Source organism: Passer domesticus, chromosome 22 (genome assembly GCF_036417665.1).
Source record: "Passer domesticus isolate bPasDom1 chromosome 22, bPasDom1.hap1, whole genome shotgun sequence".
Taxonomy (NCBI): Eukaryota; Metazoa; Chordata; class Aves; order Passeriformes; family Passeridae; genus Passer; species Passer domesticus.
Window position 1 is genome coordinate 5,315,575 of NC_087495.1, and position 26,029 is coordinate 5,341,603.

The following is a 26,029-nucleotide window of genomic DNA, read 5'->3' on the forward strand; positions in this document are numbered from 1 at the left end:
CCCTGGCAGTGACACAGCCCTGCGAGGATCTCATCCCGTGTCCCCTGGCAGTGACACAGCCCTGCGGAGCTGCCCAGCGCCACGGAGGGGCTGTGCAGGCAGCAGGAACACTTTGGAACCGGCAGTGCACGGCGGCACTTTGCCCCCCTCCTCCTCTGCCTGCGAGAAAGGAGTTGCCCAACCTGGTCATGAGACTTTTCCAGACTTCCCAAAGAGGCTCCTGAAGTTGTGACACCGCTCCACGGAGAGCCCGGGGCAGCACAGCCCCCCCAGAGCAGGCACGGGAGATGGAGAATGAGGTTGGCAAATCTGTGGACAATCAAATGGACAAATACATGTAATAATTTGGAAGTTTTCTTTCTCTCTTTGCTTTTATTCTGCTTTTTTATTTTCTTCTTCTCCCTATCCTGATGCAGCCGTGCTGTTAACCCTTTCTCGCCCTCCCCTCCCCGATTTAGAGTTACAATAATGGGGAAATCAGAAAGTCAAATGGATATTGTGGAAAAATCGACCAAATCTGGGAAGAAGCCCTGGAGCTTTGTGGCCATCGGGCTGGCTGTCCTGCTGCTCCTCATGACTTGTGCTGCCGTCGCCCTGGTGATCCTCTATGCCAGCAGCAGAGGTAAGAACCTGGGAATGATCTTCCCCTTCCCTCTGAAAACAGCAGGAAAAGTCCTTTTTTCTCAGAGCTAAATGAAAACAAAACCACAGGGAGACCATGTGGGGAACTGAGCTCTCTCTGCCTCGCTCCCAGCATTAAATTTTGAATTATGCTCTGTAAGATTCTATGCTTTTATTTCATTCCACGCAATTTGTTGGATTCGGAGCTGTTTTGACAAAGCTGATGTGCTGTTTTAGAGGGAAGGTGTGTGTCTGTGTGTGAGGACTGACATTTCCTTATTTTATCCAAAGCATAAGCCAAGATTCATTATTGCCAGGGTTTTTTTTAAAGCAACAGCTGCTTTAAAACACTTCTAAAAACAATCTCCCTGAAGGGGAAATTGCTTATTACAATGTGAAAGCTTAAAAAAAAAAAAAAAGCCACTTGCTGCTGAGGAAAAGGAGACTTTTTAAATATTCCATCAGGCAGTTGGATCTCTAAGTGTGATTTGCTTCAGTGACTTGAATGCAAATATCTTGCCAGAAACCTGACATTGAGGCACGTTATTTTGAAGTGTTTTGCCTAAATATTTTAACTGCAGAGCACACTTGGTAAAACCAAAGTTTTCCCACTGGCACAGCAAGTGTAAAGTCCCACTTTAAAACCATCAAATGCTCGGGAGCAGCTCTGCCTCGTGTTTGTCACTTCCATTAAAATCTCTTGGATTGGGAGCTCTGTTAAAACACTGGAGAATGAAATCAAAGTGGGAACAGCAAAACTGGAGCAAAACACAGCAGCAAGACACACTAACTCTGTCTCCCCTGCTGCAGGGAGCTGCATTTTCAGCACTTGGGAGTGAAACACTGCACAATCCTGAGCAATAATTCATGGGAAAAGCCTTGTTATTGTTCACTCCTTTTGCTACCAGCAGTTGAACACCAGTCAAAATTTAAGTGTTTGGTACTCATAAAGTTCATCAGAAAGTTTATTCTATTAGCTCAGGAGAGGAAAGGAAAGATATTCCCCAGAGCCAGGTCCTGCAGGAGGAGTTTCTCTATCAAACACTGAGCTTGGCAGGGTTTTGCTGCCTGCATGCAAAAAGGATTTGAGAAATCTGCCCTACATCCTCTGCTGGCTCCAGACAATGCAGAATTCAGGTATTAATAATATTTGCCTAAGTGCTGGTCTCATCCAAATCCAGAGGCAGAGTCTGTGCTTACTACGTGTGTTTAAGGGAGGCTTAGCTGTGAGAAAACAGGTCTAAAACATAAATATTTTTCTCAGGCTCGTATCTACAATTAAACTTTCCCTGGAAATGTTGCCCAGACTGAGCCCTGAGTGCAGGGCTGATGTTCTGCTGCCCTGTGCTCCTCACGCCCCACCAGGTGTGTCCAGCTCTGCCCTGGAACCACTTTGTGCCTCTGTCCCCATCCCAGAGCACCTAAAGCAGCCACCAGCTTTAGGTGATTCCAGGTGGGAAAGGAAATTCAAGGAGGGAAATGAGATTCCAGGTGGGAAATGAGATTCAAGGAGGGAAAGGAAATTCCAGGTAGGAAATGAGATTCCAGGTGGGAAAGGAAATTCCAGGTGGGAAAGGAAATTCCAGGTAGGAAATGAGATTCCAGGTGGGAAAGGAAATTCCAGGTGGGAAAGGAAATTCCAGGTAGGAAATGAGATTCCAGGTGGGAAAGGAAATTCCAGGTGGGAAAGGAAATTCAAGGAGGGAAATGAGATTCCAGGTGGGAAAGGAAATTCAAGGAGGGAAAGGAAATTCCAGGTAGGAAATGAGATTCCAGGTGGGAAAGGAAATTCCAGGTGGGAAAGGAAATTCCAGGTGGGAAAGGAAATTCCAGGTGGGAAACAAGCAGCAGGAGTTCCATCTTCCCCGATACCTGTCCACATGCACTGCCTGGGTCAAGAGCTGAGGCAATAAGAGCTCTTCAGACTCTTCCTGCAGCAAAAACATCTTTTTTTTTTTGTCGTGAAAAGTTCTGTCCCAGTGCCCCCCTCAGATCTGTTTTGCTGTCACGCTTCAGCCCATTCCCAATGCTCAGGCAAAAGACTCAAATCCCTTTTCCCCGTGGGAAAAGCACCTCTGGCCCAAAGCTGTGCCCCATAAATCCCACAGAACAACAGGGAAAAAACAATGTGGCTGAGCACCCTTCATGTGATACAACAAACAGTGTGATCCTGGGAATCTTCTATTGCTAATTTCACTGAAATGTTAATTTTGGGATGTGTATGGGGACACTGGATTGCTCACCAAGAGCAGATCCAGATTTCTCACTTCACCTTCATACACTCTTGATCAGAATGACACCACCCAGGCTTCTAAAAATAATTTTGTTTAGCTTGTAATTAAGAATTAAATTCAAAAAATAAAATTAAAGCATTGCTTATCCTGCTTTGCATTCACTTTTTTAATTTTTAAAGGCATGCTTAGGCTTTGTGGTTCAGGGAGAATATTTTTCTGCTTGTATATATCTTGATATCTTGCAGAAGAGCACTGTGGTGCATGAAATAGGCCTGTGGGCACAGCAATAATTCCTGGAGTTCTGTTAATGCTGACTGGGATTTTTATCTCTATTCCCAGCCAACAAAAACACTCAAGCTCTCACAGCAGTGCAGTTACAGAGTACTGGACACAATTTGTGGGATTTTTGACATCCAAGGAACTTTTCAGACCCAAAAAACATCCTCATCTAAATGAGCTGAAAGCAAACATAGGAAGAATAAAGTTATATTTGGGTGACATGCTCTCAGTCTGATGCCCACAGCCCCATCTCAGCAGCCTTTTCACAGCTCCCTCTGAGCATTCCCTGAACCCAAACCTCCTCCTTTGCTGGAAAGTCACAGCCTGAGGAACACCTCAAACCTCTGTAGCTGACACATCAAATCACTCAGCAGCTCCTCCAGCAACTTCCAGCCTCACCCAGCTGCTGCTCCCGTAATTCTGGTTATTTCCTTGACTTTCTGGCTCTGAGGAGGGAGATCCACTGATGTTTTTGCTGCTGTCACTGCTGGCTGTCAGGAAGCCCAAGGCCACATCCCTCTGCTCCCTCCTTAGGCAGGCTCCAAACCAACAGAAACACAAACAAAAAAAACCCAACAAAACAAAACAAAACAAAACACATTTTCCTCCTGCATTTCCTGTGCTGAATGTGATTGTTGTGCACTTAAATAACATATTTACACGAGCCTGCTGAGCAGGAGCGGGGTCCAAACTAAAAACTGAGGCAAGCTTGGGGCTGAGCTCTGGCTCCTCTCCTTCACTGCTGCTCAAATGTCCTCTGACGTCAGGAGCCTTCCCTAACGAGCCAGCTATTCAGGGGGGATGCAGAATTTCAACAAGTGGCAGCTGACACACAAGTCATGATGACATTTGGGTGGCAGGGCTCTGCTCAGTGCTGCTCAGATGGAGCCACGAGGATGCAGAGCAGTGATGGGGAGTGACAGGCCATGCAGGGCTGAAAAACGGGCAAATAAACACAATAAACTCACAATTTACTGATTCGCACACCAAAATCTGACTCAGCCATGGTTATAGGTAAGAAATCTTAGGAAACACTTGTGAAGACACTGCCACCTGGCACAGGCAGCCCTCTCTGAGACAAAAAACCTGAATTTGGCAATTCTCTTGTTTTCTGTGAGCAAATTTCTGTTCTAACAGCAACGAGGACAGCTTGCAGTGCCAGCAGCGCTTGTGCAGAGGAGATCTGAGAAAAGGGAAAGTGCTGAGAGGTAAAAGCTCCCACGTGAGTGTCTGGTGACAAGTGTGGCTCTAATTTGTCTCCATGTGTGCCATCCCCAGCCATCTGTGCTCCTCCAAAGGCACAGTGGGGGGACACCAAACACGAGCTGTGTCCTCCAGAGCCCTGCAGAAGGCTTGGCTTGGCTTTTGTTCTCTTAAAAAGGAGCTCTGGGAGAGCAATTTGGGTTTGAAAGGCACCGTCACTCCAAAGGTGAGCTGCTGAAGGGGCTGCAGCCCCCCAGAGATGCCACAAGTGATTTTCTGCTCCTGCTGCTGGCCAGGAAATGGGACAGGGCTCAGTGGCTCCTTGTGAGGTCAAATAAAGGCAATAAAATCCTCTGCAGTGACCCCAGGGGGGCTGAAGCCTGTCCCAGCTCTGCCAGCTCTCAGGTGAGCAGTTCACCTCTGGAGTGTTTAATTTCCCTCATTTTCTTCCATTTGGAGCAGTCCCACAGCTCAGGTCATTTCATTTATCTCCATTAAAGTTCTCTTGCCTGATCAATTCCCCTGCTGCTGCTGTGTCAGCCTGAAATGGATGCCAAAGCAGGAGCCTCTCTATCACTGCAACTCCACCTGTCAGCAGTGTTTAACCAGGGAGGAAAATAAATAGAGAAATACCTGTGTTTGTGCTGAAAAGCTGGGCTGTTCTTCTTGAAAAGTAATTCAGATAAATAGAGAAATACCTGTGTTTGTGCTGAAAAGCTGGGCTGTTCTTCTTGAAAAGTAATTCAGATAAATAGAGAAATACCTGTGTTTGTGCTGAAAACCTGGGCTGTTCTAGAAAATTCAGATAAATAGAGAAATACCTGTGTTTGTGCTGAAAACCTGGGCTGTTCTAGAAAATTCAGATAAATAGAGAAATATCTGTGCTTCTGCTGAAAACTTGGGCTGTTCTTCTAGAAAAATAATTCAGATAAATAGAGACATATCTGTGTTTCTGCTGAAAACTTGAGCTGTGGTTCTAGAAAAGTAATTCAGATAAATAGAGAAAAATACCTGTGTTTTTGCTGAAAACTTGGGCTGTGGTTCTAGAAAACAAAAGGCAGAACTGTTGAGAATTCAGGAGGTGCATTTGAAGTTCATTTCTAGTTTTTGGGAGGTGCAGATGACAAAGTTCCAGTCGAGTGAGCAAAGATCTGGGATGGTAAAGCCAAAGAGGGCAGAGCTGGTCATGCCCAGAGCCTGTGGCAGGACAGGTCCTGAGGAATAAAAGAACAGAATTGACAGAGAAACAAAGGAGACACTTTTCGAGGTAAACTGAGATCTCTTCCCCAGCCATTTCCCATGATCTGGTTTTCGGGCAGTTTCAGAGCCCTGGAATTCCAAACTCTGGCTCCCCTGCTCATCCTGCTCAGTTACAGCATCACAACCACGAGGCCTTGGGGAAGGGAGGGGAGTTAAACCTCACTCAAAGCAGAAATTGAAGTGAGACATTGTCAGGTTACAGTAAAGAGAGAAGCTTTGATTTATAAATAAATAAATAAATAAATAAATAAATAAATAAATAAATCATCCATTTCAGTCCTGCCTGGTCCCTGGGAAACAATGAGAAATTGTTTCCACAAAATTTGAGAGATTGTGCTACAAAATTCTTGTAGTACAATTATTTCTTCCTCATGTTGCTCTTTGCTGTTTCTCCTTTCCTTTTGCCCTTGAACTACTCATCTCATTTCCTCCAAGTATTTTATTTCCCCCTTGGAGATTCCCTGGGCTTTTAGGTTTGATTTTTGCTAACTGTTTAATTATGAGAGGGTTTGAGAAACTCCAAAAATTGGGCTTGGCTTCGTCCAGCATACAAAAAAAATCCCAACAAATGCTGAAACAAACACTAAATAAATAAATAAATAAATAAAACTATTTTTATGAAGCTTCCCATTGTTCCAGGTATTTTGCTCCTCCCCTGTTCAGGTTGCCAGACACAGAACTTGGGCAGGACAGCCCAAATTCAGAGCAGGACACAGAATTTTTCTCTTGCAGATGTGCTCCCACCCAGCACGGCCACGCTCAGCTGAACCCTGAGCATTTCCCAGCACAGTGGGGGCTTTTTATGTCGCTCCCACTGATGAACTTCAAAGCCCTCTTTTCTCCCCCACTGTTTTATTTCTCTCTGAATTACTGTAATCTTGTTTGCTCTCATGAAAAGCACTTACTTGCATTGAAAGCAATTTTTTAGTAACTTTTTCTGCAAACGAGGATCAAAAACAAAGCTTAAAAATGGCTAAATCTGCTGGAAAGGACCACGATTTTGCTTTTCAGAGTGGAACCACGCCGTGGCCTATTTGATATAAGTGGGTAGTAAAGCAAGACATCCTGTTTTTCAAATGGGAAATTAAAGGAGCAAAATGAATTTCCTTCTCCCAGGGTCAGAGCCCTCAGATCCCTCCAGTGCAGCTCTGCAGGAAGAGCTCATGGAGGGACCTGACACCTGCCCAGCATCACCAGAACCTTCACTTCAATACTTAGCACCAAAAATTATGTGTTCATGGCTTTTTGGGCATCTTCTGCACTGGGAGAGCTTCACAAACCAAGCACTAAAAAACAGAAAATAACAGCCAAGAGCAGGACTTCAGTGGCCTTTTCCACACTGAACTCAAGGCAGAACAAACTTGAACACAGGTCCACAGCCTCCTGATTCCCACACTGAACATTCCAGATTAGGGACAACCTCTCAGAGGAGCAGCAAGGCCACAGGAATCTGTGGCCAGACTGTGACAGGCTGCCCCTCCCCAGCACACAAAGATCTGCAGAAATTAAAGCCATTTCTTTTCCTAAATTGGATCCTGTTCACTCAGAGCAGTGTGGCAGCACTAACCCAGCTCTGGGCTTTTTGCCCCCCTGTTTAAACCTCTCAGTCCCAGTGACTTTGAAGATGCTCAGATTAATTAATAGATTGTCTAAAAAAGGACCCCACACTTTGAGTGGACTGTGGAGGCAGCTAGCAGGTAGAAAAGATGGTCTTATTCTCCTTCCAGGAGAGATAAAACTCACTGTCAAGACTGTTGGATGCTGCTGCCAATAAATTTCCCTCAAAAATTTCTTCACAGTTTTCATCTGATGTCTTTGACAGGCACCAACATTCCCTCTCCTGCTCTCAAACCAAGCAGAGCTGTCACTGGGATTGGGCTCTGGTGAGTGACTTTGGGAGGAATTCCCTTCCAAAACAAGTAATTCCATCTGCTTTTCTCCTCTCCCTGCAGGCTCCCACTATGGCACCAACTCAGGCAACATCTGTACCACCCCTGGGTGTGTGACAGCAGGTAATGGGTGTTGGGAATTACTGCTGCAGAGGGGAGCTTTGTGGGCTGTTACTGAACCTGAAAAAGAGATAATTCAGAGGTTTAAGGCTGCAGTAGATTAAAAGGAATGAGATTTCCCCTTGGGGAAGGAATATCATTCATAAGAGGCACAGGAAAATTGCCAGTGTGGCCAAGAGCTCTGGCTCTGAGCCACAAGGCCACGGAGTGACCAACACAATCTGTATCTATAAGCAGAATAAAATTCCCTCTAGACTGAATTTTCTCTCTCATGGGGCATTCACCTTCTTGTTTGTGGGATCTACACCTCAAGAGAGGTGAGACTCCAGCACAGATGTTCCCAGGAATCCCCTGGGAACGCTGGTTTCTTGGGCAGTGCCTAAACTGGAGCCCAGGGGAGCACTGGGCACTCTTCCCTGCAAGGCCTCGTGCTCTGGGACAACCTTCTGCCATTCAGACCTGCCATTCTTCATCTGCCATTCTACATCTGCCATTCAGATCTGCCATTCTACATCTGCCATTCTACATCTGCCATTCTACATCTGCCATTCTACATCTGCCATTCTTCACCTGCCATTCTACATCTGCCATTCAGACCTGCCATTCTTCATCTGCCATTCTACATCTGCCATTCAGATCCATTTCTAAGCAGAAATTAGGACTCCTCAAGTCATAATATGTGGGAATGAGTCTTGCCAAGCAGCTCCCTGAGTGCCTTCAGCAGTCCCAGAGGTTCCTGGGCAGTCTGTAGAATTCAGCTCTCCACTTTTGCTGCCCAGCTGCCAGAATCATCCAGAACATGGACCCCACAGCTGACCCATGCCAGGATTTCTACCAGTATGCCTGTGGGGGCTGGCTGAACAGGCATGTGATCCCAGAGACCAGCTCCAGATACAGCATCTTTGACATCCTGAGGGACGAGCTGGAGATCATCCTCAAAGGTAGGGATGAGCTCGTCCATGCCCAGAAACCTGTGTTTGTTTCAGAGGTTCATCACTGCACATCTGACAGAGAAATAAGCTCGCACAGAAGTGTTGATTGGTTTGGGTTTTTTTTCTCTCTGGTCCTTTAATCTCTGCATCTCTCACTACACCCATTTTGTGGGAACATCCTGTTCCCATTAAAAGTTAGCCAGAGGTGGTTGGGTACTAACTCCAAAAGGAGCAGGACAAGCTGCCTGCAGGTCCTTCCTCCTGACACTTTTTTTCATTAATATCATGAAGAGCTCTCTGGTTTGACACTAACTGCAGCCTACAAGTGCTTCTCACAGCCCTGAATCCTCAGGGATTTCTGTAAAATGATCAGAGGTCTCCAGGGCAAAAATCTCACTGCAATGGTTCCTTCCCCAGGTGTGCTGGAGACTTCAGACCAAGGGGACAGAGAAGCATTTCAGAAAGCCAAAATCCTTTACAAGTCCTGCATGAATGAGAGTGAGTGTCTTCTTGTCCCATCAATTTCCCTGTTCAAAACCAGGGGTACAGAAAAAAACAAAGTTCTATTAAGCAAAATCCAGTCAATATCTGTCTAATCCATGGGGCTGTGCCTGGAAAATTCATCTTCAGATGGATGAAGATGCCTTGATATTTAATTAAACCTCGAAATGTGGGATTGGGATTTCATTAAACCTCAAAACTGGGATGTGGAAAGGATGGATGCTGGGTACCCACCCCTGGTGTGGATGCAAATCCTTTCCTTCAGAAGGCACAAACCTGCCCAGCTCATCTTTCCCAAACCAACCCACTCCAAATAAACCCTGCAGCAACAGAAGTATTTTCATTCCTTTTCTGAAGACTAATATAGGATGGTTTCAGGATATTTCTTATTTTTTGCTATGACACATTCAGTTGCAAATTTAAGCTGTTAGGCCCGTTATCTATTTTCCTATTTCTATTTTTATCTATTATCTATTTTTCCTAATTTTATTTCTGCATGAAAACAATAAGAATTTGTCTTTGATCCCTCAGGTCTTATAGAGCAACGAGATTCCCTGCCTCTGCTGGAGGCCTTGAGGATGGTTGGAGATTGGCCAGTGGCTTCTGCAGACTGGAGTAAGACAAAAGGTAATGCTGGGCCTGGAAGGGTTCAGTCAGAATAATTTCCTGATAATCTGTATAAGAATACTGATAATCTGTATCAGAATTATTTACTAATAATCTGCTTATCTCACTGTCACCAAATTAAACCCTCTATTTTCAGTCTCTCTTCCCAAAAAGAACTCAGGGTATCACACATTTAATGCTCATTGATCCATTTAAATAAATCTCCAAAATTTCAGCAGCCAGCTTGTGAACTGCACAACTTCAATCAGTCTGACACAGATTGACAAATTAAGTCTATTTTCCTTTTTTATCTCCCAGAGCCAAGCTGGAGCATGGAGGAAACCCTTTCCATAATGAACTCCAGGTTTAACAAACGTGTCCTCATCGACATGTTCGTGTGGAATGATGACCGGGATTCCAGCAGACACATCATTTATGTAAGGAGAAAAAGAACAGGGAATTATTTATATGCCAGAAATCATAATGGATCATTATTTACACTGCAGGCAGATGGGCTTCCCATTGAACACTAGTGGTAAAATGTAGGCAATAGTTCTGTACTCCGAGTGTCAGATCTGTCTCAAAGACATATTGGGAAGTGGTTTATGGCAGCATAATTTTTGTTTCAGCAAAAGAAATAAGAATCAATGGGACTTTTGATGATTTACAGCATTTAAGGGCTGCAAATTCTTTTGACTTACAAAAATGAGAATGAGGTTTAGTATATAGCAGGAAACCATGGGTTTAAAATAGATAAAGAGTATTTCAGAGTTTGTTCATGAATGGTTGTGCAACAAGTCCAGCCCTGAAGTCAAGCAACAGAGAAAAGTTACTTAAATTTGTTCTTGGGTCTCCATGATTACTGAAAGATTTTGCTTTGTGACCCACGCTGAGATCCACCCTGTCCTTCCCTGGAAGCCCATAGGTAAGAGCTCCCAGCTCCCCCCAGATCCAGGAGAGCCCAAATTCTCTGGGTGTGTGGCCGTGGTGCCACCCCAGCCCTGTCGGGGGGACACTCAGCATCTCCTGCTGCCTCTCAAGGATTCATTTGGGCAGCCCCAGCTCCTCTTCACCACTAACCAGAGAAATGCATTTTCCTTCAGATTGACCAGCCAAGTTTGGGAATGCCATCCAGGGACTACTACTTTAATGGGGGCAACTATCAAAGAGTAAGTATCCCTTGTATTGATTTATGATTTACTCTGTGCCACTAAAACAACTTTATTCCTTATCCCTGTGCTTTCAAAAACCCCAATACATGAATCTTCACACTATGCAACAATCAGAACTAGACTGTGACATTCATTGCTATGGCTTTTTCCTAATTAATCCAACATTTTGTAAAGTTTACAAAAGGATTGAACAACAGTATAAATATCAAGCCTGCCCAGAACTGGGCGCCTCATGAAGAAGGTTATGAGAAAATAAAATTGTGTTTTATAGCTTTGACAGTGTCTCATTTTGAAGGACAGCTTCACATTTTCAGTGCAGGGGATTTGCTTGTATCTTCCTCTGAATCCCTGATGCTCAGCAAGTAGGAATCTGCTGCCAGTTACCCTCCCCTTCCCCCAAAATTATATGAAATCATGAAAGATTATTTTCTAGCTGCTTTCCTCTGCCAATGCTCAGGGCAAAACCACTGATTCTGCAAAAACACTGTTTCTGTAAATACACAGAAAGCTGTTGCAAACAGAGCCAGATAATTTGTCTGTTTCCAAGATGAAAATACTGCTTTAGTACATTTTATTTCCCTCAATTATGCCTCGCTAACAAAGAGTATTTGCAGCCCAACATCAAACCAATTTTCCTAACAAGAATGGAAGGGAATACAGAGGGACAACAATCAGCATTTGAGACTCTTTTGTCTCGTGGTTGTAAAGGCAGATGAAAACATCAGTGGGAAGAGTTTTCTTCTCACTTCAGTGTGTTTGACTACACTTTATAGAGAATTTAGCTAAAATATAGCCCTGTGAGATTTATAGGGGACTGTCCCCACACCTTCTGGGCACTTTTTGGAGCTGCCAGGTTCTGGGACAAAACAATCTCCTGGAAATGGGAAAATATGGAAAGCTGCTGAGCTGGGAATCTCCCCTGCAAGTGTCACCTCCACAGCAGCACCCACAGCAGAAAAGAGAGATATTTATGCACTGGGGCATGAAGGTCAGACATAGATTGACTTGGAGGAGGTAGGAAATCAGGTACAATGCAGAGACAATCCCAAATTAGAGAAAGAAAACCAGTTCTGCTCAATACAGCTTTAATTTGAAGGCACCAAGCAGGGGGGCTGAGGCTGTGCTTTTAATCCTAATGACCAAGGAGGAGACACAACCCCTTTTTATTTGTATTTACCAGCTCGCTGCCCCCAGACAATGAGCACAACTCTGATGACCCAAACTCCCCCTGTGCTTAGTCCAGCATCTTTTGGCAAAACTCCTCCTGAGGCCTGGGGGAGTCTGGCCTGATTAAGGCTCAGCATTCAGCCTAAAACCACAAATCGTCATCTGTAAGTGCCCAGACTCAATTTCACCCCAGTCTCTGTGTTTGTCTGGCTTCCAGGGTCTACAAAGGGAGAAAAGTATGTGAGGAGAACAGGTAGCATCAGGTTTTCCTGTATGGATCAGCACTGCCTCAGCAGCCAAATGTCTTTTCAAGGCCCTGTCTGAGGCATAAATCAGTCAGAACCTCCCATCAGGGATAGAGCAAAGGTGTCACTGGGAGCTGTCTGAAACAGAGCTTTTCTTTCAGACACTAAAACCAGACCTGAGAAGATTTATGGTATTACTTTCAGAGAACTCAAACCTTCCCTGTTCACTGTGGAATTTTGGATCACTGTTCCCACAGTGTAACCCAAAGCACTGAGCCTCCTCTTTGCCCGAGCAGTAATTCTAACTCAGAATGCCAGGCTTGGATGGCACAGAGAAGCAGAATTTTTGTTTTGAGCCTGGCAAGTGCCCTGTAAGGTATTCATGACAAAGAGAATGCTTTGCTGAATAGGAAATGTGAAGATGAACCACAGAAATAGAGAAGAGAGACTCTTTACAAGGGCCTGGAGTGACAGGACAAGGGGGAATGGGTTCAAACTGACAGAGGGCAGGGTTAGAGGGGATATTGGGAAGAAATTCTTCCCTGTGAGGGTGGTGGGGCCCTGGCACAGGGTGCCCAGAGAAACTGTGGCTGCTCCTGGATCCCTGGAAGCATCCAAAGCCAGGTTGGACAAGGCTTGGAGCCACCTGGGACAGTGGAAGGTGTCCCTGCCATGGCAAGGGTGGCACTGGATGGGTTTAAGGTCCTTCCAACCCCAACCATTCTGGGATTCCATGAAATGATGGACAGCAAACCTTTTCTACCTGTCCTGTGTCCGAGTGTAGGTGAGAGAAGCTTATCTGCAGTTCATGATCACCATCGCCAAAATGATCCGCGAAGACAAGAACGTGTCCAAAGATGATTCCTTTGTCCAAGAGGAAATGGCAAAGGTCATGGAGCTTGAGACAGAGATTGCAAACGTGAGTAGACAGGTCAAGAACTCCTCAGGAAGCTGTGGGGGGCAAGGGGTGAGGGGGAAGAGTCTCTTGCGGGTTTGTGCAGCAGTTTTCAATGCGCCAGAAAACCCACAGTCCAGAACAAGTGGGGGAAGAAGAATTTTTATGCCATGAGCAGCCCAAAAATCAGAGCCTCTGTGTATCTAATTCTGCCTGCTGTGTACACTGCTGCTGTGCTGCTCCAGTCCCAGCCTTATTTCTATCTGGAACCCTTCTAAAGCAGGATAATTCACCCCCTGCTAACCATGCACTGGGATAACACCAGGGCAGGTTCTCTTGCATCCTTAATAACCTACAGCACCCTAAAAATCCCCCAGAAATCCTTCCATTCTAAAGGGACAGAAGGAACCACTTGGCTCAACATATCCCTGAAACATTATTGAATAGGGGGGAACCCAGATTCCTGTACTGAATTTTTGGAAGCAGCACTGGGCACAACCAAATGATTTTCCTTTTCCCAAACAAACTGGTTAATCTGAATATTGTTGGAATGTATGTGCACCTGAATGTGATTTCAGCCATTGATGTTTCTGCCAGTTGATTCCAGCAATAACCTTGTGAATGTCTTCAGGCCACCACCCCAGCAGAGGAAAGGCACGATGTGACCTTGTTGTACAACAAAATGACCTTAGCAGAGCTGCAGGAAAAGTTTGCATTCAATGTAAGTGTTTCATGAGCAGTCTCATACTTCAGGTCTCTTAATTACAAAATGGCTTTGTGAATTGATCATTGTTTCAACAAAGAGGTATAAAATCATTCCCATTCCTGATTTTGTCTTCAGAATCTCTTTAAAGGCTTTGTCCTACTGAACAGCTGCATTCAAGTTCATAAGACTGTCAAAAGTCCAGTTACTGAGGCATTTAGTCATTCAACACTGGAATGTGTCTCTGTCTGCCTAGGAATTTAACTGGACCTTCTTCATCCAACGTGTCATGTCTTCAGTGAGCGTTCAGGTGGACCCAGAAGAAGAGGTGGTTGTGTATGGGATGCCTTATCTGCAGGAGCTGAAAGCAATTATCTCCAAGTACTCAGCCAGGTAAAGAAACTGCAGGATAGGTAGGACAAAAGTCACAGAAGGATTGCTGAAATGTTGATTATTGGGCCCTCTTGCTAGTTCTGAGCGGAAAATTAGATCCCTGTAAAATACAGGAAATGCCTTTGGATGTTTCAAATTCCAAATACTGCAGTACAAGGTGTCTCACTTGCTGCTTGCTTAGAAAAGGTTAAATGGGAAGAAAAAAAATACACGACAGGCTTAGCTTTTGTTACATTCTAGAAGGAAGAAAAATAAGAAATGAATCCCAGAACTGACATGACAGCCCAGTCCTCAGGCTGGATGATTCTGCAGTTAAATGAGACACTGTGAAACCTAGGGCTGGCAGCAACGATTTCCTTCCTTGTCTCCATCCAAAACTGAGATTCCCCTCTGACTGCCTGCCCTAGTGCTGGTTTTTGCAGGGGGTTAAGCTCAGCTTTGCTTTCCCACACAGCACCATCCAGAACTACCTCATCTGGCGGCTGGTGATCGACCGGGTCAGCAGCTTGAGCCGGCGCTTCAAGGACGCTCGGGCCAGCTACAGGAAGGTATTTCCTCTCTTCATAAAGAGGAGAGCACAGCTGCCACCAAACCCAGCCTGCTCAACACAACCATCCTCTCAGGCATTGGGAAAGAGATGAGATTTAAGCTCCCTCCCAGCCCAAAGCATTCTATATTCTGCGATTACATCACGGGATCCTCAAACATGCCCAATCGCAGCAGTGAGAACCTTTGGGTTAATTTAGGCAGTGGTTTGAAAGCTTTGGGTTAATTTAGGCGGTGGTTCAAAACCTTTGAATTAATTTAGGCAGCAGTTTGAAACCTTTTGGGTTAATTTAGGCAGTGGTTTGAAACCTTTGGGTTAATTTAAGCAGTGGTTTGAAACATTTGGGTTAATTTAGGCAGTAGCTTGAAATCTTTGGGTTAATTTAGGCAGTAGCTTGAAACCTTTGGGTTAATTTAGGCAGTGGTTCAAAACCTTTGAGTTAATTTAGGCAGTGGTTTGAAACCTTTGGGTTAATTCAGGCAATTTAACCCTTGGGTTAATTTAGGCGGTGGATGGAAATTTTTGCGTTAATTTAGGCGGTGTAACTTTTGGGTTAATTTAGGCAGTAGTTTGAGAGCTTTGGGTTAATTTAGGCAGTGGTTTGAAACCTTTGGGTTAATTTAGGTGTTGGTTTGAAACCTTTGGTTAATTTAGACAATTTAACCCTTGGGTTAATTTAGGCGGTGGTTTGAAATTTTTGTGTTAATTTAGGCGGTGTAACTTTTGGGTTAATTTAGGCAGTAGTTTCAGAGATTTTGGTTAATTTAGGAGGTTGTTTGAAACCTTTGGGTTAATTTAGGCAGTGGTTTGAAACCTTTGGGTTAATTCAGGCAATTTAACCCTTGGGTTAATTTAGGCGGTGGATGGAAATTTTTGCGTTAATTTAGGCGGTGTAACTTTTGGGTTAATTTAGGCAGTAGTTTGAGAGCTTTGGGTTAATTTAGGCAGTGGTTTGAAACCTTTGGGTTAATTTAGGTGTTGGTTTGAAACCTTTGGTTAATTTAGACAATTTAACCCTTGGGTTAATTTAGGCGGTGGTTTGAAATTTTTGTGTTAATTTAGGCGGTGTAACTTTTGGGTTAATTTAGGCAGTAGTTTCAGAGATTTTGGTTAATTTAGGAGGTTGTTTGAAACCTTTGGGTTAATTTAGGCAGTGGTTTGAAACCTTTGGGTTAATTTAGGCAATCAAACCCTTGGTTAATTTAGGTGGTGGTTTGAAACCTTTGGGTTAATTCAGGCAATTTAACCCTTGGGTTAATTTAGGCGGTGGATGGAAATTTTTGCGTTAATTTAGGCGGTGTAACTTTTGGGTTAATTTAGGCAGTAGTTTGAGAGCTTTGGGTTAATTTAGGTGGTGGTTTGAAACCTTTGGGCTAGATTAGAGTGGTGGGAAGGCTGCAGGGGCAGGGTTAATGCCGGCCCTGTTGCTGCAGGCCCTGTACGGGACGCCGCTGGAGGAGGCGCGCTGGAGGGAGTGCGTCAGCTACGTCAACAACAACATGGAGAACGCGGTGGGAGCCATGTATGTCCGGGAGACTTTTGCTGGTGAGAGCAAGAGGATGGTATGTAGTTTACCCTTCATACTACCGTACATCCACTGTAGTGGCAGCTCTGTGGTCAGAGAGAGGGAAGAAGCTAGATAAGCTTTGCCGTGAGTCGGCCTGGGAAGCTTTAGGGAGCTGGAGAGAAAGAATTCTGAACAATCTGCACCTGGTGTTTTGTAATAAGGCGTTTACAGCCCATAAGGTTGTTTGCAAATGGGTGTCTTCTTAATTAGCCAATGGTGATGGTGTTTCAAGGGGCCAATCAGGTCCACCTGTAGTGAACTGGAATATAAAAGTGAGTTAGCTTTCTGAATGCCTTGGGAGGCTGTGTTGCTCATGATTCAACAGCGACACATCCACAATGCCCACAGGGCCCATTCCCTCTGGTGTCAGTTCTCTGGTTTTTGCCTGGGAGAGTTATCCATCACAAACTGGTCTTGCACCAGTCAAGAAGGTGCAAGAACTCATTTGTGATGCTCTTTCATGTCATTGTTGTATTAGGAACAGCAAGAAGCAAATGACATTTGACTCCAAAATCTCAGAACTCATAAAGTGAAACTTTATTACCAAACTCCCCATATTCATAGGCAGAATCGTTCACCCAGAACCTGATTGGTTCTCAAACAACATTTCCATTGGATAGTTAGGAACAACAGTTTCTTGTACATCTCTCTCTATAAAAATCACGCACAACATTCCACATGTTCATAAATACCAGGTGCACAGACCAAGATAAGAATTGTTTAAATTCTTTTCTCTGAGCTTCTCACAGCTTTTCCCAGAACGCTGCCTGGGAAAGTTATCTGTTCCACTCCCTGACCAAACTGTCACTTCCACACTTTTAGATGCTCAGTACCATGGTTTAGAGCACAGAATTTGGAGACATGGCCTTCCAGCAGGAAGCTTTTCATCCTTCCTTAGCTGTGCCTGGGAATAGGGCATGGGAATGATGAGTGTCTCCCTGGCTCTCTTTCAGGTCCGAGATTTAATAGAGAAGATCCGTGAAGTGTTCGTGGAGACCTTGGATGAGTTACAGTGGATGGATGAGGCATCCAAGGAGAAAGCTCGTGAGAAGGTCAAACATAACAAAGAACTTCAGTTTTCCCTTATGAACATGAAATATTTGGAATTTTGTAGTATCACCATATCCAGTTTGTCCACAAAAAAGAGGAAAAGAGGACATTATGATCCTGTTACTTTGCCCTTTCCTTTCAATCCTTTGTTAGCCCACATCAATAAAAATGCCAACTGGATATGACGCAATTAAAAAAAAAAAATTCCAACTTTTAATTGACCTCAGGACCATCAGCACCATTCCAAAGCCAAGAAAAACCCCAAACATTTCACTATTTTTTTTTATTGAAACTTTAGTGAAAACAACCCAACAACAGCACACCAACAAAAATCACAATTAAGAGGAAACATTCAACTCTTCTCTTCCAGGCAATGGCAATCAAAGAACAAATTGGCTACCCAGATTACATTTTGGAAGATCACAATGAGAAACTGGACCTGGAATATGCCAATGTAAGTGTTTAGTGCATATCTCACTAAATACCTCAAAATAAACCCCTGCATTTGCTTTCTTGCTACTGGAATATTTGTACCTGTGCAACTGCCCTTTCCAAGGACATTAAAAATGAACATATTAATAAATAACTGGTGCAAAGAACCAGCTATTCAGGGAAACCATGCAACCAAAACATTCTTTAGAGGACATTCAGTGGGACGAGGAGTTCCTCTTCCTGCTCAGCTGACCAATGTACTCGGATCCCTGTTTGTGCAGTTAAACTTCAGTGAACACAGCTACTTTGAAAACATCCTGGAAAACCTGCGAGCTGGAGCCCAAAAGAGCCTGAAAAAGCTTCGGGAGAGAGTTGACCAAGATATGTGAGTTTCCACACAGAGCCACAGACACAACCTAAATTCTGGGTTAATGGTGGGGGTGTTCAGCTCGTGCTGTGGGTACCTAGGAATGCCCGTGGCTGAGACAATCAAGGAATTAAGCAATTCTAAGGTAAAGTGAAAAATGCTTTTCCCTTTGAATGTTGTGTGTTTGGGATGAAAGCTGCCCATAAAGAAGCCACCAGATATTTCCTGGTATCAGGAATTCAGGAATTCTTCACAGCTGTGATCAATGCACCCTTTTCCCTACATTAATTTTTGCCTTATATAATCTCTTTATAAGGATTTCCCTTCTTGTTACAAGGTTCTTCCTTCTCCTAACAAGGAAATGATATTTCTTTATATATCCATATATAAATTCCTGATAATATATATATTACATATATAGATGTATAGATATAGATATAGATATCGATATAGATATAGTGTATATATATATATATATATATAAATCCCTGAAAGGATTATATCCTTGCAATCCTTTCCTATATACCTTGCACTTCTTAACCAGAATTAAATTTCAAAAATGTCTGGGGGAGAAAAGCCCATCTTGACTAACTCTGTGCAACATTTATTTTTAGATGGATAATTGGAGCTGCAGTGGTCAACGCATTCTATTCCCCCAACAGGAACCAGATAGGTAGGTTTCAACACTTTTAACCAGCTGATTTTATCCTCACAACAGTGCAGCTCTGCACGCAGAGGCAATTCCACTGCTAAGAGCCACCCAGAGTGCAGAAAGTGCCTCTGCCCCCAGAGCTCTGCAGAGCTGCTGGGCTGCTCTTCCTCCTCCTTGGCACAGACCTTCAGAGCCTGCCTGGCTCCCTGTGCCCCCTGAGCTCAGACCTCCTGCAGGAGCTCAGGTTCAAACTGCTGAGTCTCTGCTGAATTCTGAGCTCCACAAGGAGGAGAGGCAGTAGATAATTCCCTCCAGAAGTGCTTATTCAAATTCCAAGGCTGCCAGGAAGATCTGCTATCAACTGCTGATACCACAGAAGGACAAATCCATGGGCCAGACAGTAACTGCATCCTGCTCCCAGGGCAAAGGCCAGGAGTGCAAACAGCCCAATCTACCAACAGCCACAACAGAAATCTTCTGTAACTGCTAAGAGCAGAAACATCCAAATTGCTGATAATTTAGCCCTCTGCTCTCACCCAAGATCTGATTTCCTTTGTGCAGCTTCCACTCGCCTCCATCCTGCAGGTACAGCAGCACCTTCAGCCACAGCAGAGCCCTCCTGGGGGCTTTACTGGTGGCCAACCTCAGCTCCCAGTTTATCCCCAGTGGTTTTACACAGACTGGAATCAGCTTTCCAGGCAGGCAACTCAGGTCCTGAAGCCACCACTGGTTCCTCTCCAGCTTTGTCCTTATAAATCATAAAAAAGTAACTCATTGAAGCAACTTGGAGATGAATATGCCTGTGTAAAAATCCAAGCACAGCCACCCACAATAGTGTGTGTGTCAGTTAAATTCTGCTTCTTCATGTCTCTAGCTTGAGAAAACAATTCTCCACACTGCTCTGTCTTACTGCAGTCTGGGTTGTGCATTTCTCCACAAAATTATGTGGATAAAACCTGTGTAGCCAAAAGAGTTTTGTCTCTGAATTAACTTCTTGCAATATAATTTCAATATCTCCCTTCATAGAAACTATCTCATTAGAGTGAATTACTGCCAGTCTGGATTTCTCTAGAAGCATTTATGCTTTTAAGCTTGTGTAGAAGGGGTGAAAAGCAAATCCCATGGTTCTGGATAAGGTTTTTCCCAGCAGACTGGGGCAGAACAGATCTCATTCCCCCTCTCAGCTGGCATCGAGTGCCCTTGGTGGTCTGTAGGAATCACTCCTGTGCATGTTTTACCCTCCAAGTGTTGGTGGTATCAGCAGATGATTTCTAACCCCTCCTTAACCCAAATAAAGCAATAAAACCTCCATTAGTTCCCCTATAAAATGGCTCTGGCACACAAACTGTGCCTGTCTCCAAAGGACAGCTCCTAAACATTCTGTTCTTGACTCACTGCAGCAAACATTATGGACCAAATTAGGCTAAGCTTAATGTAAATGCTGCTTGGGTCTCAAACAGGGAGATATCGGAGCTGCAGATGTGCTAAATTAAACCTTTATTAACTTGTCATTTTCCATTTATCAAGAGAGAAACAATTTCACATGAGGCATGAGCTTGTGTCTCATCATTTTATATTTTCTGTTCCTTCCCCACCCTTACACCGAGCAAACAACCTGTCTGCCAAGGATGCAAAATTAAGCCACTTTACAGCATTTCCTTCTTTCTCCTTCTTTTTGCAGTTTTTCCTGCTGGGATTCTCCAGCCCCCCTTCTTCAGCAAACACCAGCCCCAGGCCCTGAACTTTGGAGGGATTGGGATGGTCATTGGGCACGAGATCACTCACGGGTTCGATGACAACGGTGAGGAGATTATGGAAATAATGTTATTGTTTATAAATAAGCTAAATGTTGTTATTTCTAAATAATGCCATGAGCTAAAACTTATGGCATGGCAGGAATTAAAGTGCACTGGGACTGAAGATCCCTGCACAGTCACATCCAGCTCAGCAGCAATAGGAGCACACTGGGAACACCCTGTGGAAAGTTTTGCAGGGAGGGTTTCCTGAACAGAGCACAAGAAATAAGCAGGTGTTAAAAAAAAAAATGGAGGCAATGACAATTCTCAGGAAGAAAATGTTATTTTTATAGCATCATCGGATCAGAAACACAAAACAAGCAGAGCCATGGGCTCCTGAATACAGGGAAATCTGTGAACAACATTTTTGGGATAGAACAAATGTCAGTGGTGTCTTGAAACCCCAGGAGACTTTGTTTTTCAACACAAATGCTTGAAATAAATTGACTTTTTTAAGTTTCTCAAATGCCATGTAAAAGAATTTGGGGGAAAAGCTCACTTCTGACTCTACAAGTCAGGAGTTTTTCCACATTTTTTTTTTATGCTCATTAAGTTTGTGCAGATGGCACATAAACACACAACACAGCCTCAGAAACTGAGTTCCAGAGCAAAGAAAAGCCTTTTTCTAGCCAGAGAGCCAAGAACACAAACTCCAGAACTGCAATTCCAGCTTTAAATTCTCTATAAACCTCAGTTCTGTCATGTGGCCACACAGAAAAAGCACCTCAGACACCTCAGGGCTGAGGGAAGGTTTTGTTACATGATTTCTGAAAAATGCACTTGGAAATAAAACCAGGCCTTGGAGCTACAGGTGAAGTCAGGGCTGCAGACTGAGCAGGAAATCAGGGAATAACAGGGTCCACAGTTCCATTCCCTTGTGACAAAGAGAATAAACTGTGCCCAAAATATTTCTGAGCATCCAAATTCAAGGAGGAAAGAGGGAGTGCCGCTCCAACATCCCATCTTGCTGCTGCACTGCAAGAGCAGCAGTTTCAAAATCTTGCTCAGAACTTTCCTTTCATCCCGGGGTTTTCCTGCAGGTAGGAATTTTGACAAGGATGGGAACATGCTGGACTGGTGGAGCAACTTCTCAGCGCTGCATTTCAAGGAGCAGTCCCTGTGCATGGTGCACCAGTATGGGAATTACACCTGGGAGCTGGCAGGGGGACAGAACGTGAGTAACAACCACGGCCACAGCTCTGGCTTTGCACAAATAATGATTTTAACAGGGGATCCCCGTGGGGGATAAGCACAACCCCCAGTGCTACAGGGCTGTGATGAACTGGGGATACTGGTGTGGCCCAGAAAGCCCAGGGTTTGTGTGCAGTGATGCTCTGTCCAGCAGCAGCCCAAGTTCTGTCCATGTTATATTTGTTTTGTTCCAATCTACAGCTCTTGCCCTGTGATTTGTTTAATTTCATTCTCTCCTTTCTTGTCCCAGCACAAAGTCACAGCTTCCCTCTGCTCCAGGCGTGTCAGGCTGTTGTATGACTGACCTGTGGCTCTTAGAGCTGCTGATTTTACTGACAACAGAGTAAATAAATTATTATTTTTACAGGTCAGTGGCATAAGCACATTAGGAGAAAATATTGCAGATAACGGAGGAGTCCGGCAGGCTTATAAGGTAATCCTCAAACACCCTGTGAGTTAACTTTACCTGTTCTGTGACCTATTCCATGCCAAAAAAATTGACAATGAACATGTTATTAGCATATTCAAAAAGCTAAAGCCTCAGATGCACACCTGGAAGCTCATGGCTTGCTGCCATTCTTGCTCCCAGGAGCTCAGGTGTGAGCAGGGAATGTTCTTCCCTACAAAGAACCCTAAGAGGTGTCACAGTAAAACCTTTTGTCTTTGGTGGTTTGAGTATGGTGTTAAGGGTGTTTATAGAACACCCTGAATCTTCAGAAATTTAAACTCCAACTCTAAGGGACACCGTTCCAATTAATTACTTCATTAGGATTGTTCTAAAAGCCATCACAGATGTGTGGGGTGACACAAAGTCCCATCCATGGATGTTCTGTGGTGCTGGATCTGTTTTTACCCTCAGCTCTCCCTTTTGTTTCATGCTTTGGGACTATCTCAGCACCTGAGAGGCTGCAGAAACAGAATGTTGGGAATTAACCAGCATGAGGGCACATTAACTTGTCTCCATCAAGTCAATATACCTAAAAAAAGCAAATTGGCCAATTAACGTGCAACAATAACAGGTAATGGATTTAACATTGAGCAAGGTTATTATCTGCTATTTAATGAGCAGTTACCTGAAGAGAGAAAAATCATCACTACAGAGAAGCAGGGGAGATTTAACACTTTATTTACAGGTACAAATTCCTGTAGAAAGAGTCCATGAAGTCAACAGTGCTCATGCTGACAGCTTTTTCATAAAATTCTCTGCACTGTTTGTATTGGAGAGAGAAAATGTATACAAATACAGAAGGGAAGCACACTGGTTAAAGCATGTGGTGACTAAAATCCCTCCTCCCATTCAAAATCCTCCTGCTGCTCCTCTGAGTTGATCTGTGATCATTTCCAGGCCTACTTGAAGTGGCTGGAACAGGAAGGGAAGGAGCCCAAGCTGCCTGGACTGAACATGTCCCACAAACAACTTTTCTTCCTCAACTTTGCCCAGGTGAGAACACGCAGGGTTGTGCCTCAGGCCCTTGGATTCTGCTGGAGCAAACACCTGGGGGAACTCAAGGGCAGATAGATCTGTCCCAGAGCACCAGATCTTGATAAAACAAAAGCTAATTAATAAATAAGTGCATCTATTCTGCCTCTCTATAAAAATACTCCAATGATATCATGGCAAACTGGGATGGTTCTTAGGAGAGCCACTGAGAGGTTCCCAACATGAATTCCCAACACTGACCCACTTATGATGAATCTCCCTGTGCAGGTTTGGTGTGGCTCCTACAGACCAGAATATGCCAGTCAGTCCATAAAGACAGATGTCCACAGCCCTCTGAAGTACAGGTGGGTTTTATCATTTACTAACTCACAACTCACTTCATTCCACCCCTTGCACCATCAGAGCACAGGAGAGTCTGATGACACACAAGATAACTCCCAAGTGATTTCCAGATTTTCTCCCATGCTTTGTAGGACACTGCTGGAGAGCACGTGCCTATACCTGACCTGCAGCTGAATTTACCAATCCACAGGGGATGGAGCAGACCAAATCCCCTCAGTTCTGGCATTTCATTCCTCATATTACCTATATTTCCTAAATCATCCCATACTCTAAACTGCAACCAAGTTCTGAGGCTCCAAACCACTTTCTGCTCCCCAGAACAGCAATTTCCACGTAAATGAGTCCCTTCTCTTTGCTTAGGGTGATGGGCTCGCTGCAGAACTTTGAAGCCTTCTCCGAGGTGTTCCGCTGCCAGAAGGGCACGGCCATGCACCCCGCAGGGAAGTGCCGCGTGTGGTAACCAAGGCTGGACACTGGTGACACCACAAACAGCTGGTGGCAGGGATGTGCCCGGCGTTGTGCTCAGCCCCTGGCAGCGCTGCCGGGGCAGCTGCTGCAGTGGGAGCCAGGGAAGCACTCAGCTGTCCCAGTGCCACTGGGAAGCACGCAGGGACCACGGGGATGGAGCCCGGGGCTGGCGGCTGTGCCGGAGGCCACGCTGCGTTCCCAGGCTCAACGACTGTTTCCAATGACATCCTGACTGTTACTAAGACACTGCTTCAGGGTTACAAGGACTAATTCTTACACGAAAAACCAACAAGCAGCCACAAATCTATTTTTCAGAAAGGAATAATAATTTTAATAAGCCAGCTCCGCTTTCTGGGGCCCAGCGATGCTGTCTGAGACGTTCCCCTGCTCCATTCTGGTTCCATTTCTGGTGCATTTTTCCCCAGATCAGGTTAGAGCTGGTGTAAACTCTCGTGCTGTCTGTGCCCCTGCACTTTGATCACTGCTTTGTTGTTCATGGGTTGCTATTTGTCGTGACAAAAGTGAGCTCTATGTCAAGATGCCTGTCGCACTCTCCTCCTGCACTTGAGTTCCTCTGCTCCAAAGAACCCCCTTCAAGTGAGGCATCTCTACAATTATCACATTTTAGGAGTACAAATTCTGTCTTCATGGTTAAATTACAGGGTCCCACCCTTCAGAGATATATTTAAAATGATGCTTATTCTTGTAGAAAGTGTATAAAATACCTTTTGCCAAATAGCAGACATGTATCCATGGAAACAATTAAGCTGGTTTTAATCCTGTGCCTTTTTATTTTGCCATAGGCTATTTTTCAGTATTTACACTTAAAAATGTAACATGTATTAATTTTTAATAAAATTTAAAAGAAAAAAAATCATGGTGGTGAATTCAGCAAGGATTTCCCTATGAAGAAGTATGGGGAGCTTTCCTTGGTAAGCGTCTTACTATAATGAGAATATCTTAAACTTCCGACATTTAATAGTGAGTTTTGAATATTATTCCAGCAAAGGCTTTTCTTTCTAGCACAGGAATGACTTGACAACAAGGCAGTAACTGCTTGTGTGACTCTGCAAAACCACTGAGCCCTAGAGATGGACCACTGAAGGCTCTGGCACATGCAGCTGTTAAAGGGATAACTAAAATGTGCCTGGCAGGGTTAATTCCAAGTGACCACCACAGCACATGGAAGTTCCTCTATTTTTTCCTGTAAGTTTATCCCATCTCCCACCTGCAGAACACTCCCAGCTGCCAGTTTGTGTCAGTGCCAAGGGCTCCAATCTCCCCTTACAGCCCCCAGACCCTGGTGCTGTGCCCACACTCAAACTGGAGATGAGGGACCGGCTCCAAACACCCAGGAAAGGGCCCTGAATTCCTTCTCCCATGCTGCCACCTGGTGACAAATCCTGCTCCAGCGCCTAAAAGACCAAAATTCACATCCAACAGTAGCAGCTTTCAGGCTCCATGGAACCACAGCTGGTGCAGACATAAAATCCTGCAAAAAATTGCATTTTTAGTTGGCAGATTGCTGATCCTGGTTGATGCTGCACCTCTCTCCCTGGCTGTGCAGGGCTCCCAGCTCACCTGCAGCAGCTGTGGATTTGCACAGCCATTCCTATAAAGCACAGAGTTTGTGAAAACATCACCTTACTCTGCAAAAACACCCAGAACTAATTCTGCTGAAAAAACTAACACAGTAAAAAAAAAAAAAAAAAAAAAATTAAGAAGTTGTCTATCATATTTTCCTTGAGAAAAAAGCTAACATTTCCCATTTTTCCATTCCTCAAGGTCATGTGGATGTCACCTCCCAGATGTCCCAGCTCACCCATTCAGGGTCTTCTCTGTGCCTCTCCAGATTCTTCCACAACTCATTTCATAGACAATTCTGATAACTAAAGCATTTCTATCCTTACCAAATTCTTGCCTAAAAACATTCACAGGGATGCTCTTCCAGAATAA

At 44.4% G+C, this 26,029-nt stretch overlaps 1 protein-coding gene across 3 annotated transcripts; it reads left to right on the forward strand.

Moving 5' to 3' along the window:
* On the forward strand, window positions 1-24,951 carry MMEL1 (membrane metalloendopeptidase like 1). 3 transcript variants are annotated; one of them, XM_064397167.1, is made up of 23 exons: window positions 1-299; window positions 459-622; window positions 7,550-7,609; window positions 8,386-8,547; window positions 8,956-9,036; window positions 9,571-9,666; window positions 9,964-10,082; window positions 10,749-10,814; window positions 13,014-13,148; window positions 13,756-13,845; window positions 14,084-14,220; window positions 14,675-14,768; window positions 16,201-16,329; window positions 17,288-17,386; window positions 17,755-17,838; window positions 18,098-18,201; window positions 18,798-18,856; window positions 20,517-20,636; window positions 21,672-21,805; window positions 22,190-22,255; window positions 23,168-23,263; window positions 23,531-23,607; window positions 23,966-24,951. In XM_064397167.1, the coding sequence occupies exons 1-23, from the start codon at window positions 295-297 to the stop codon at window positions 24,063-24,065; spliced, it is 2,277 nt and encodes a 758-aa protein (XP_064253237.1). In that variant the 5' UTR covers window positions 1-294; the 3' UTR covers window positions 24,066-24,951. The 3 variants fall into 3 exon arrangements, with proteins under 3 accessions (XP_064253237.1, XP_064253238.1, XP_064253236.1); XM_064397168.1 differs by lacking the exon at window positions 23,966-24,951 and adding an exon at window positions 23,737-23,876 and having other exon boundaries at window positions 1-337; XM_064397166.1 differs by having other exon boundaries at window positions 2-337.
* The last annotated feature ends 1,078 nt before the right edge of the window (window positions 24,952-26,029 follow it).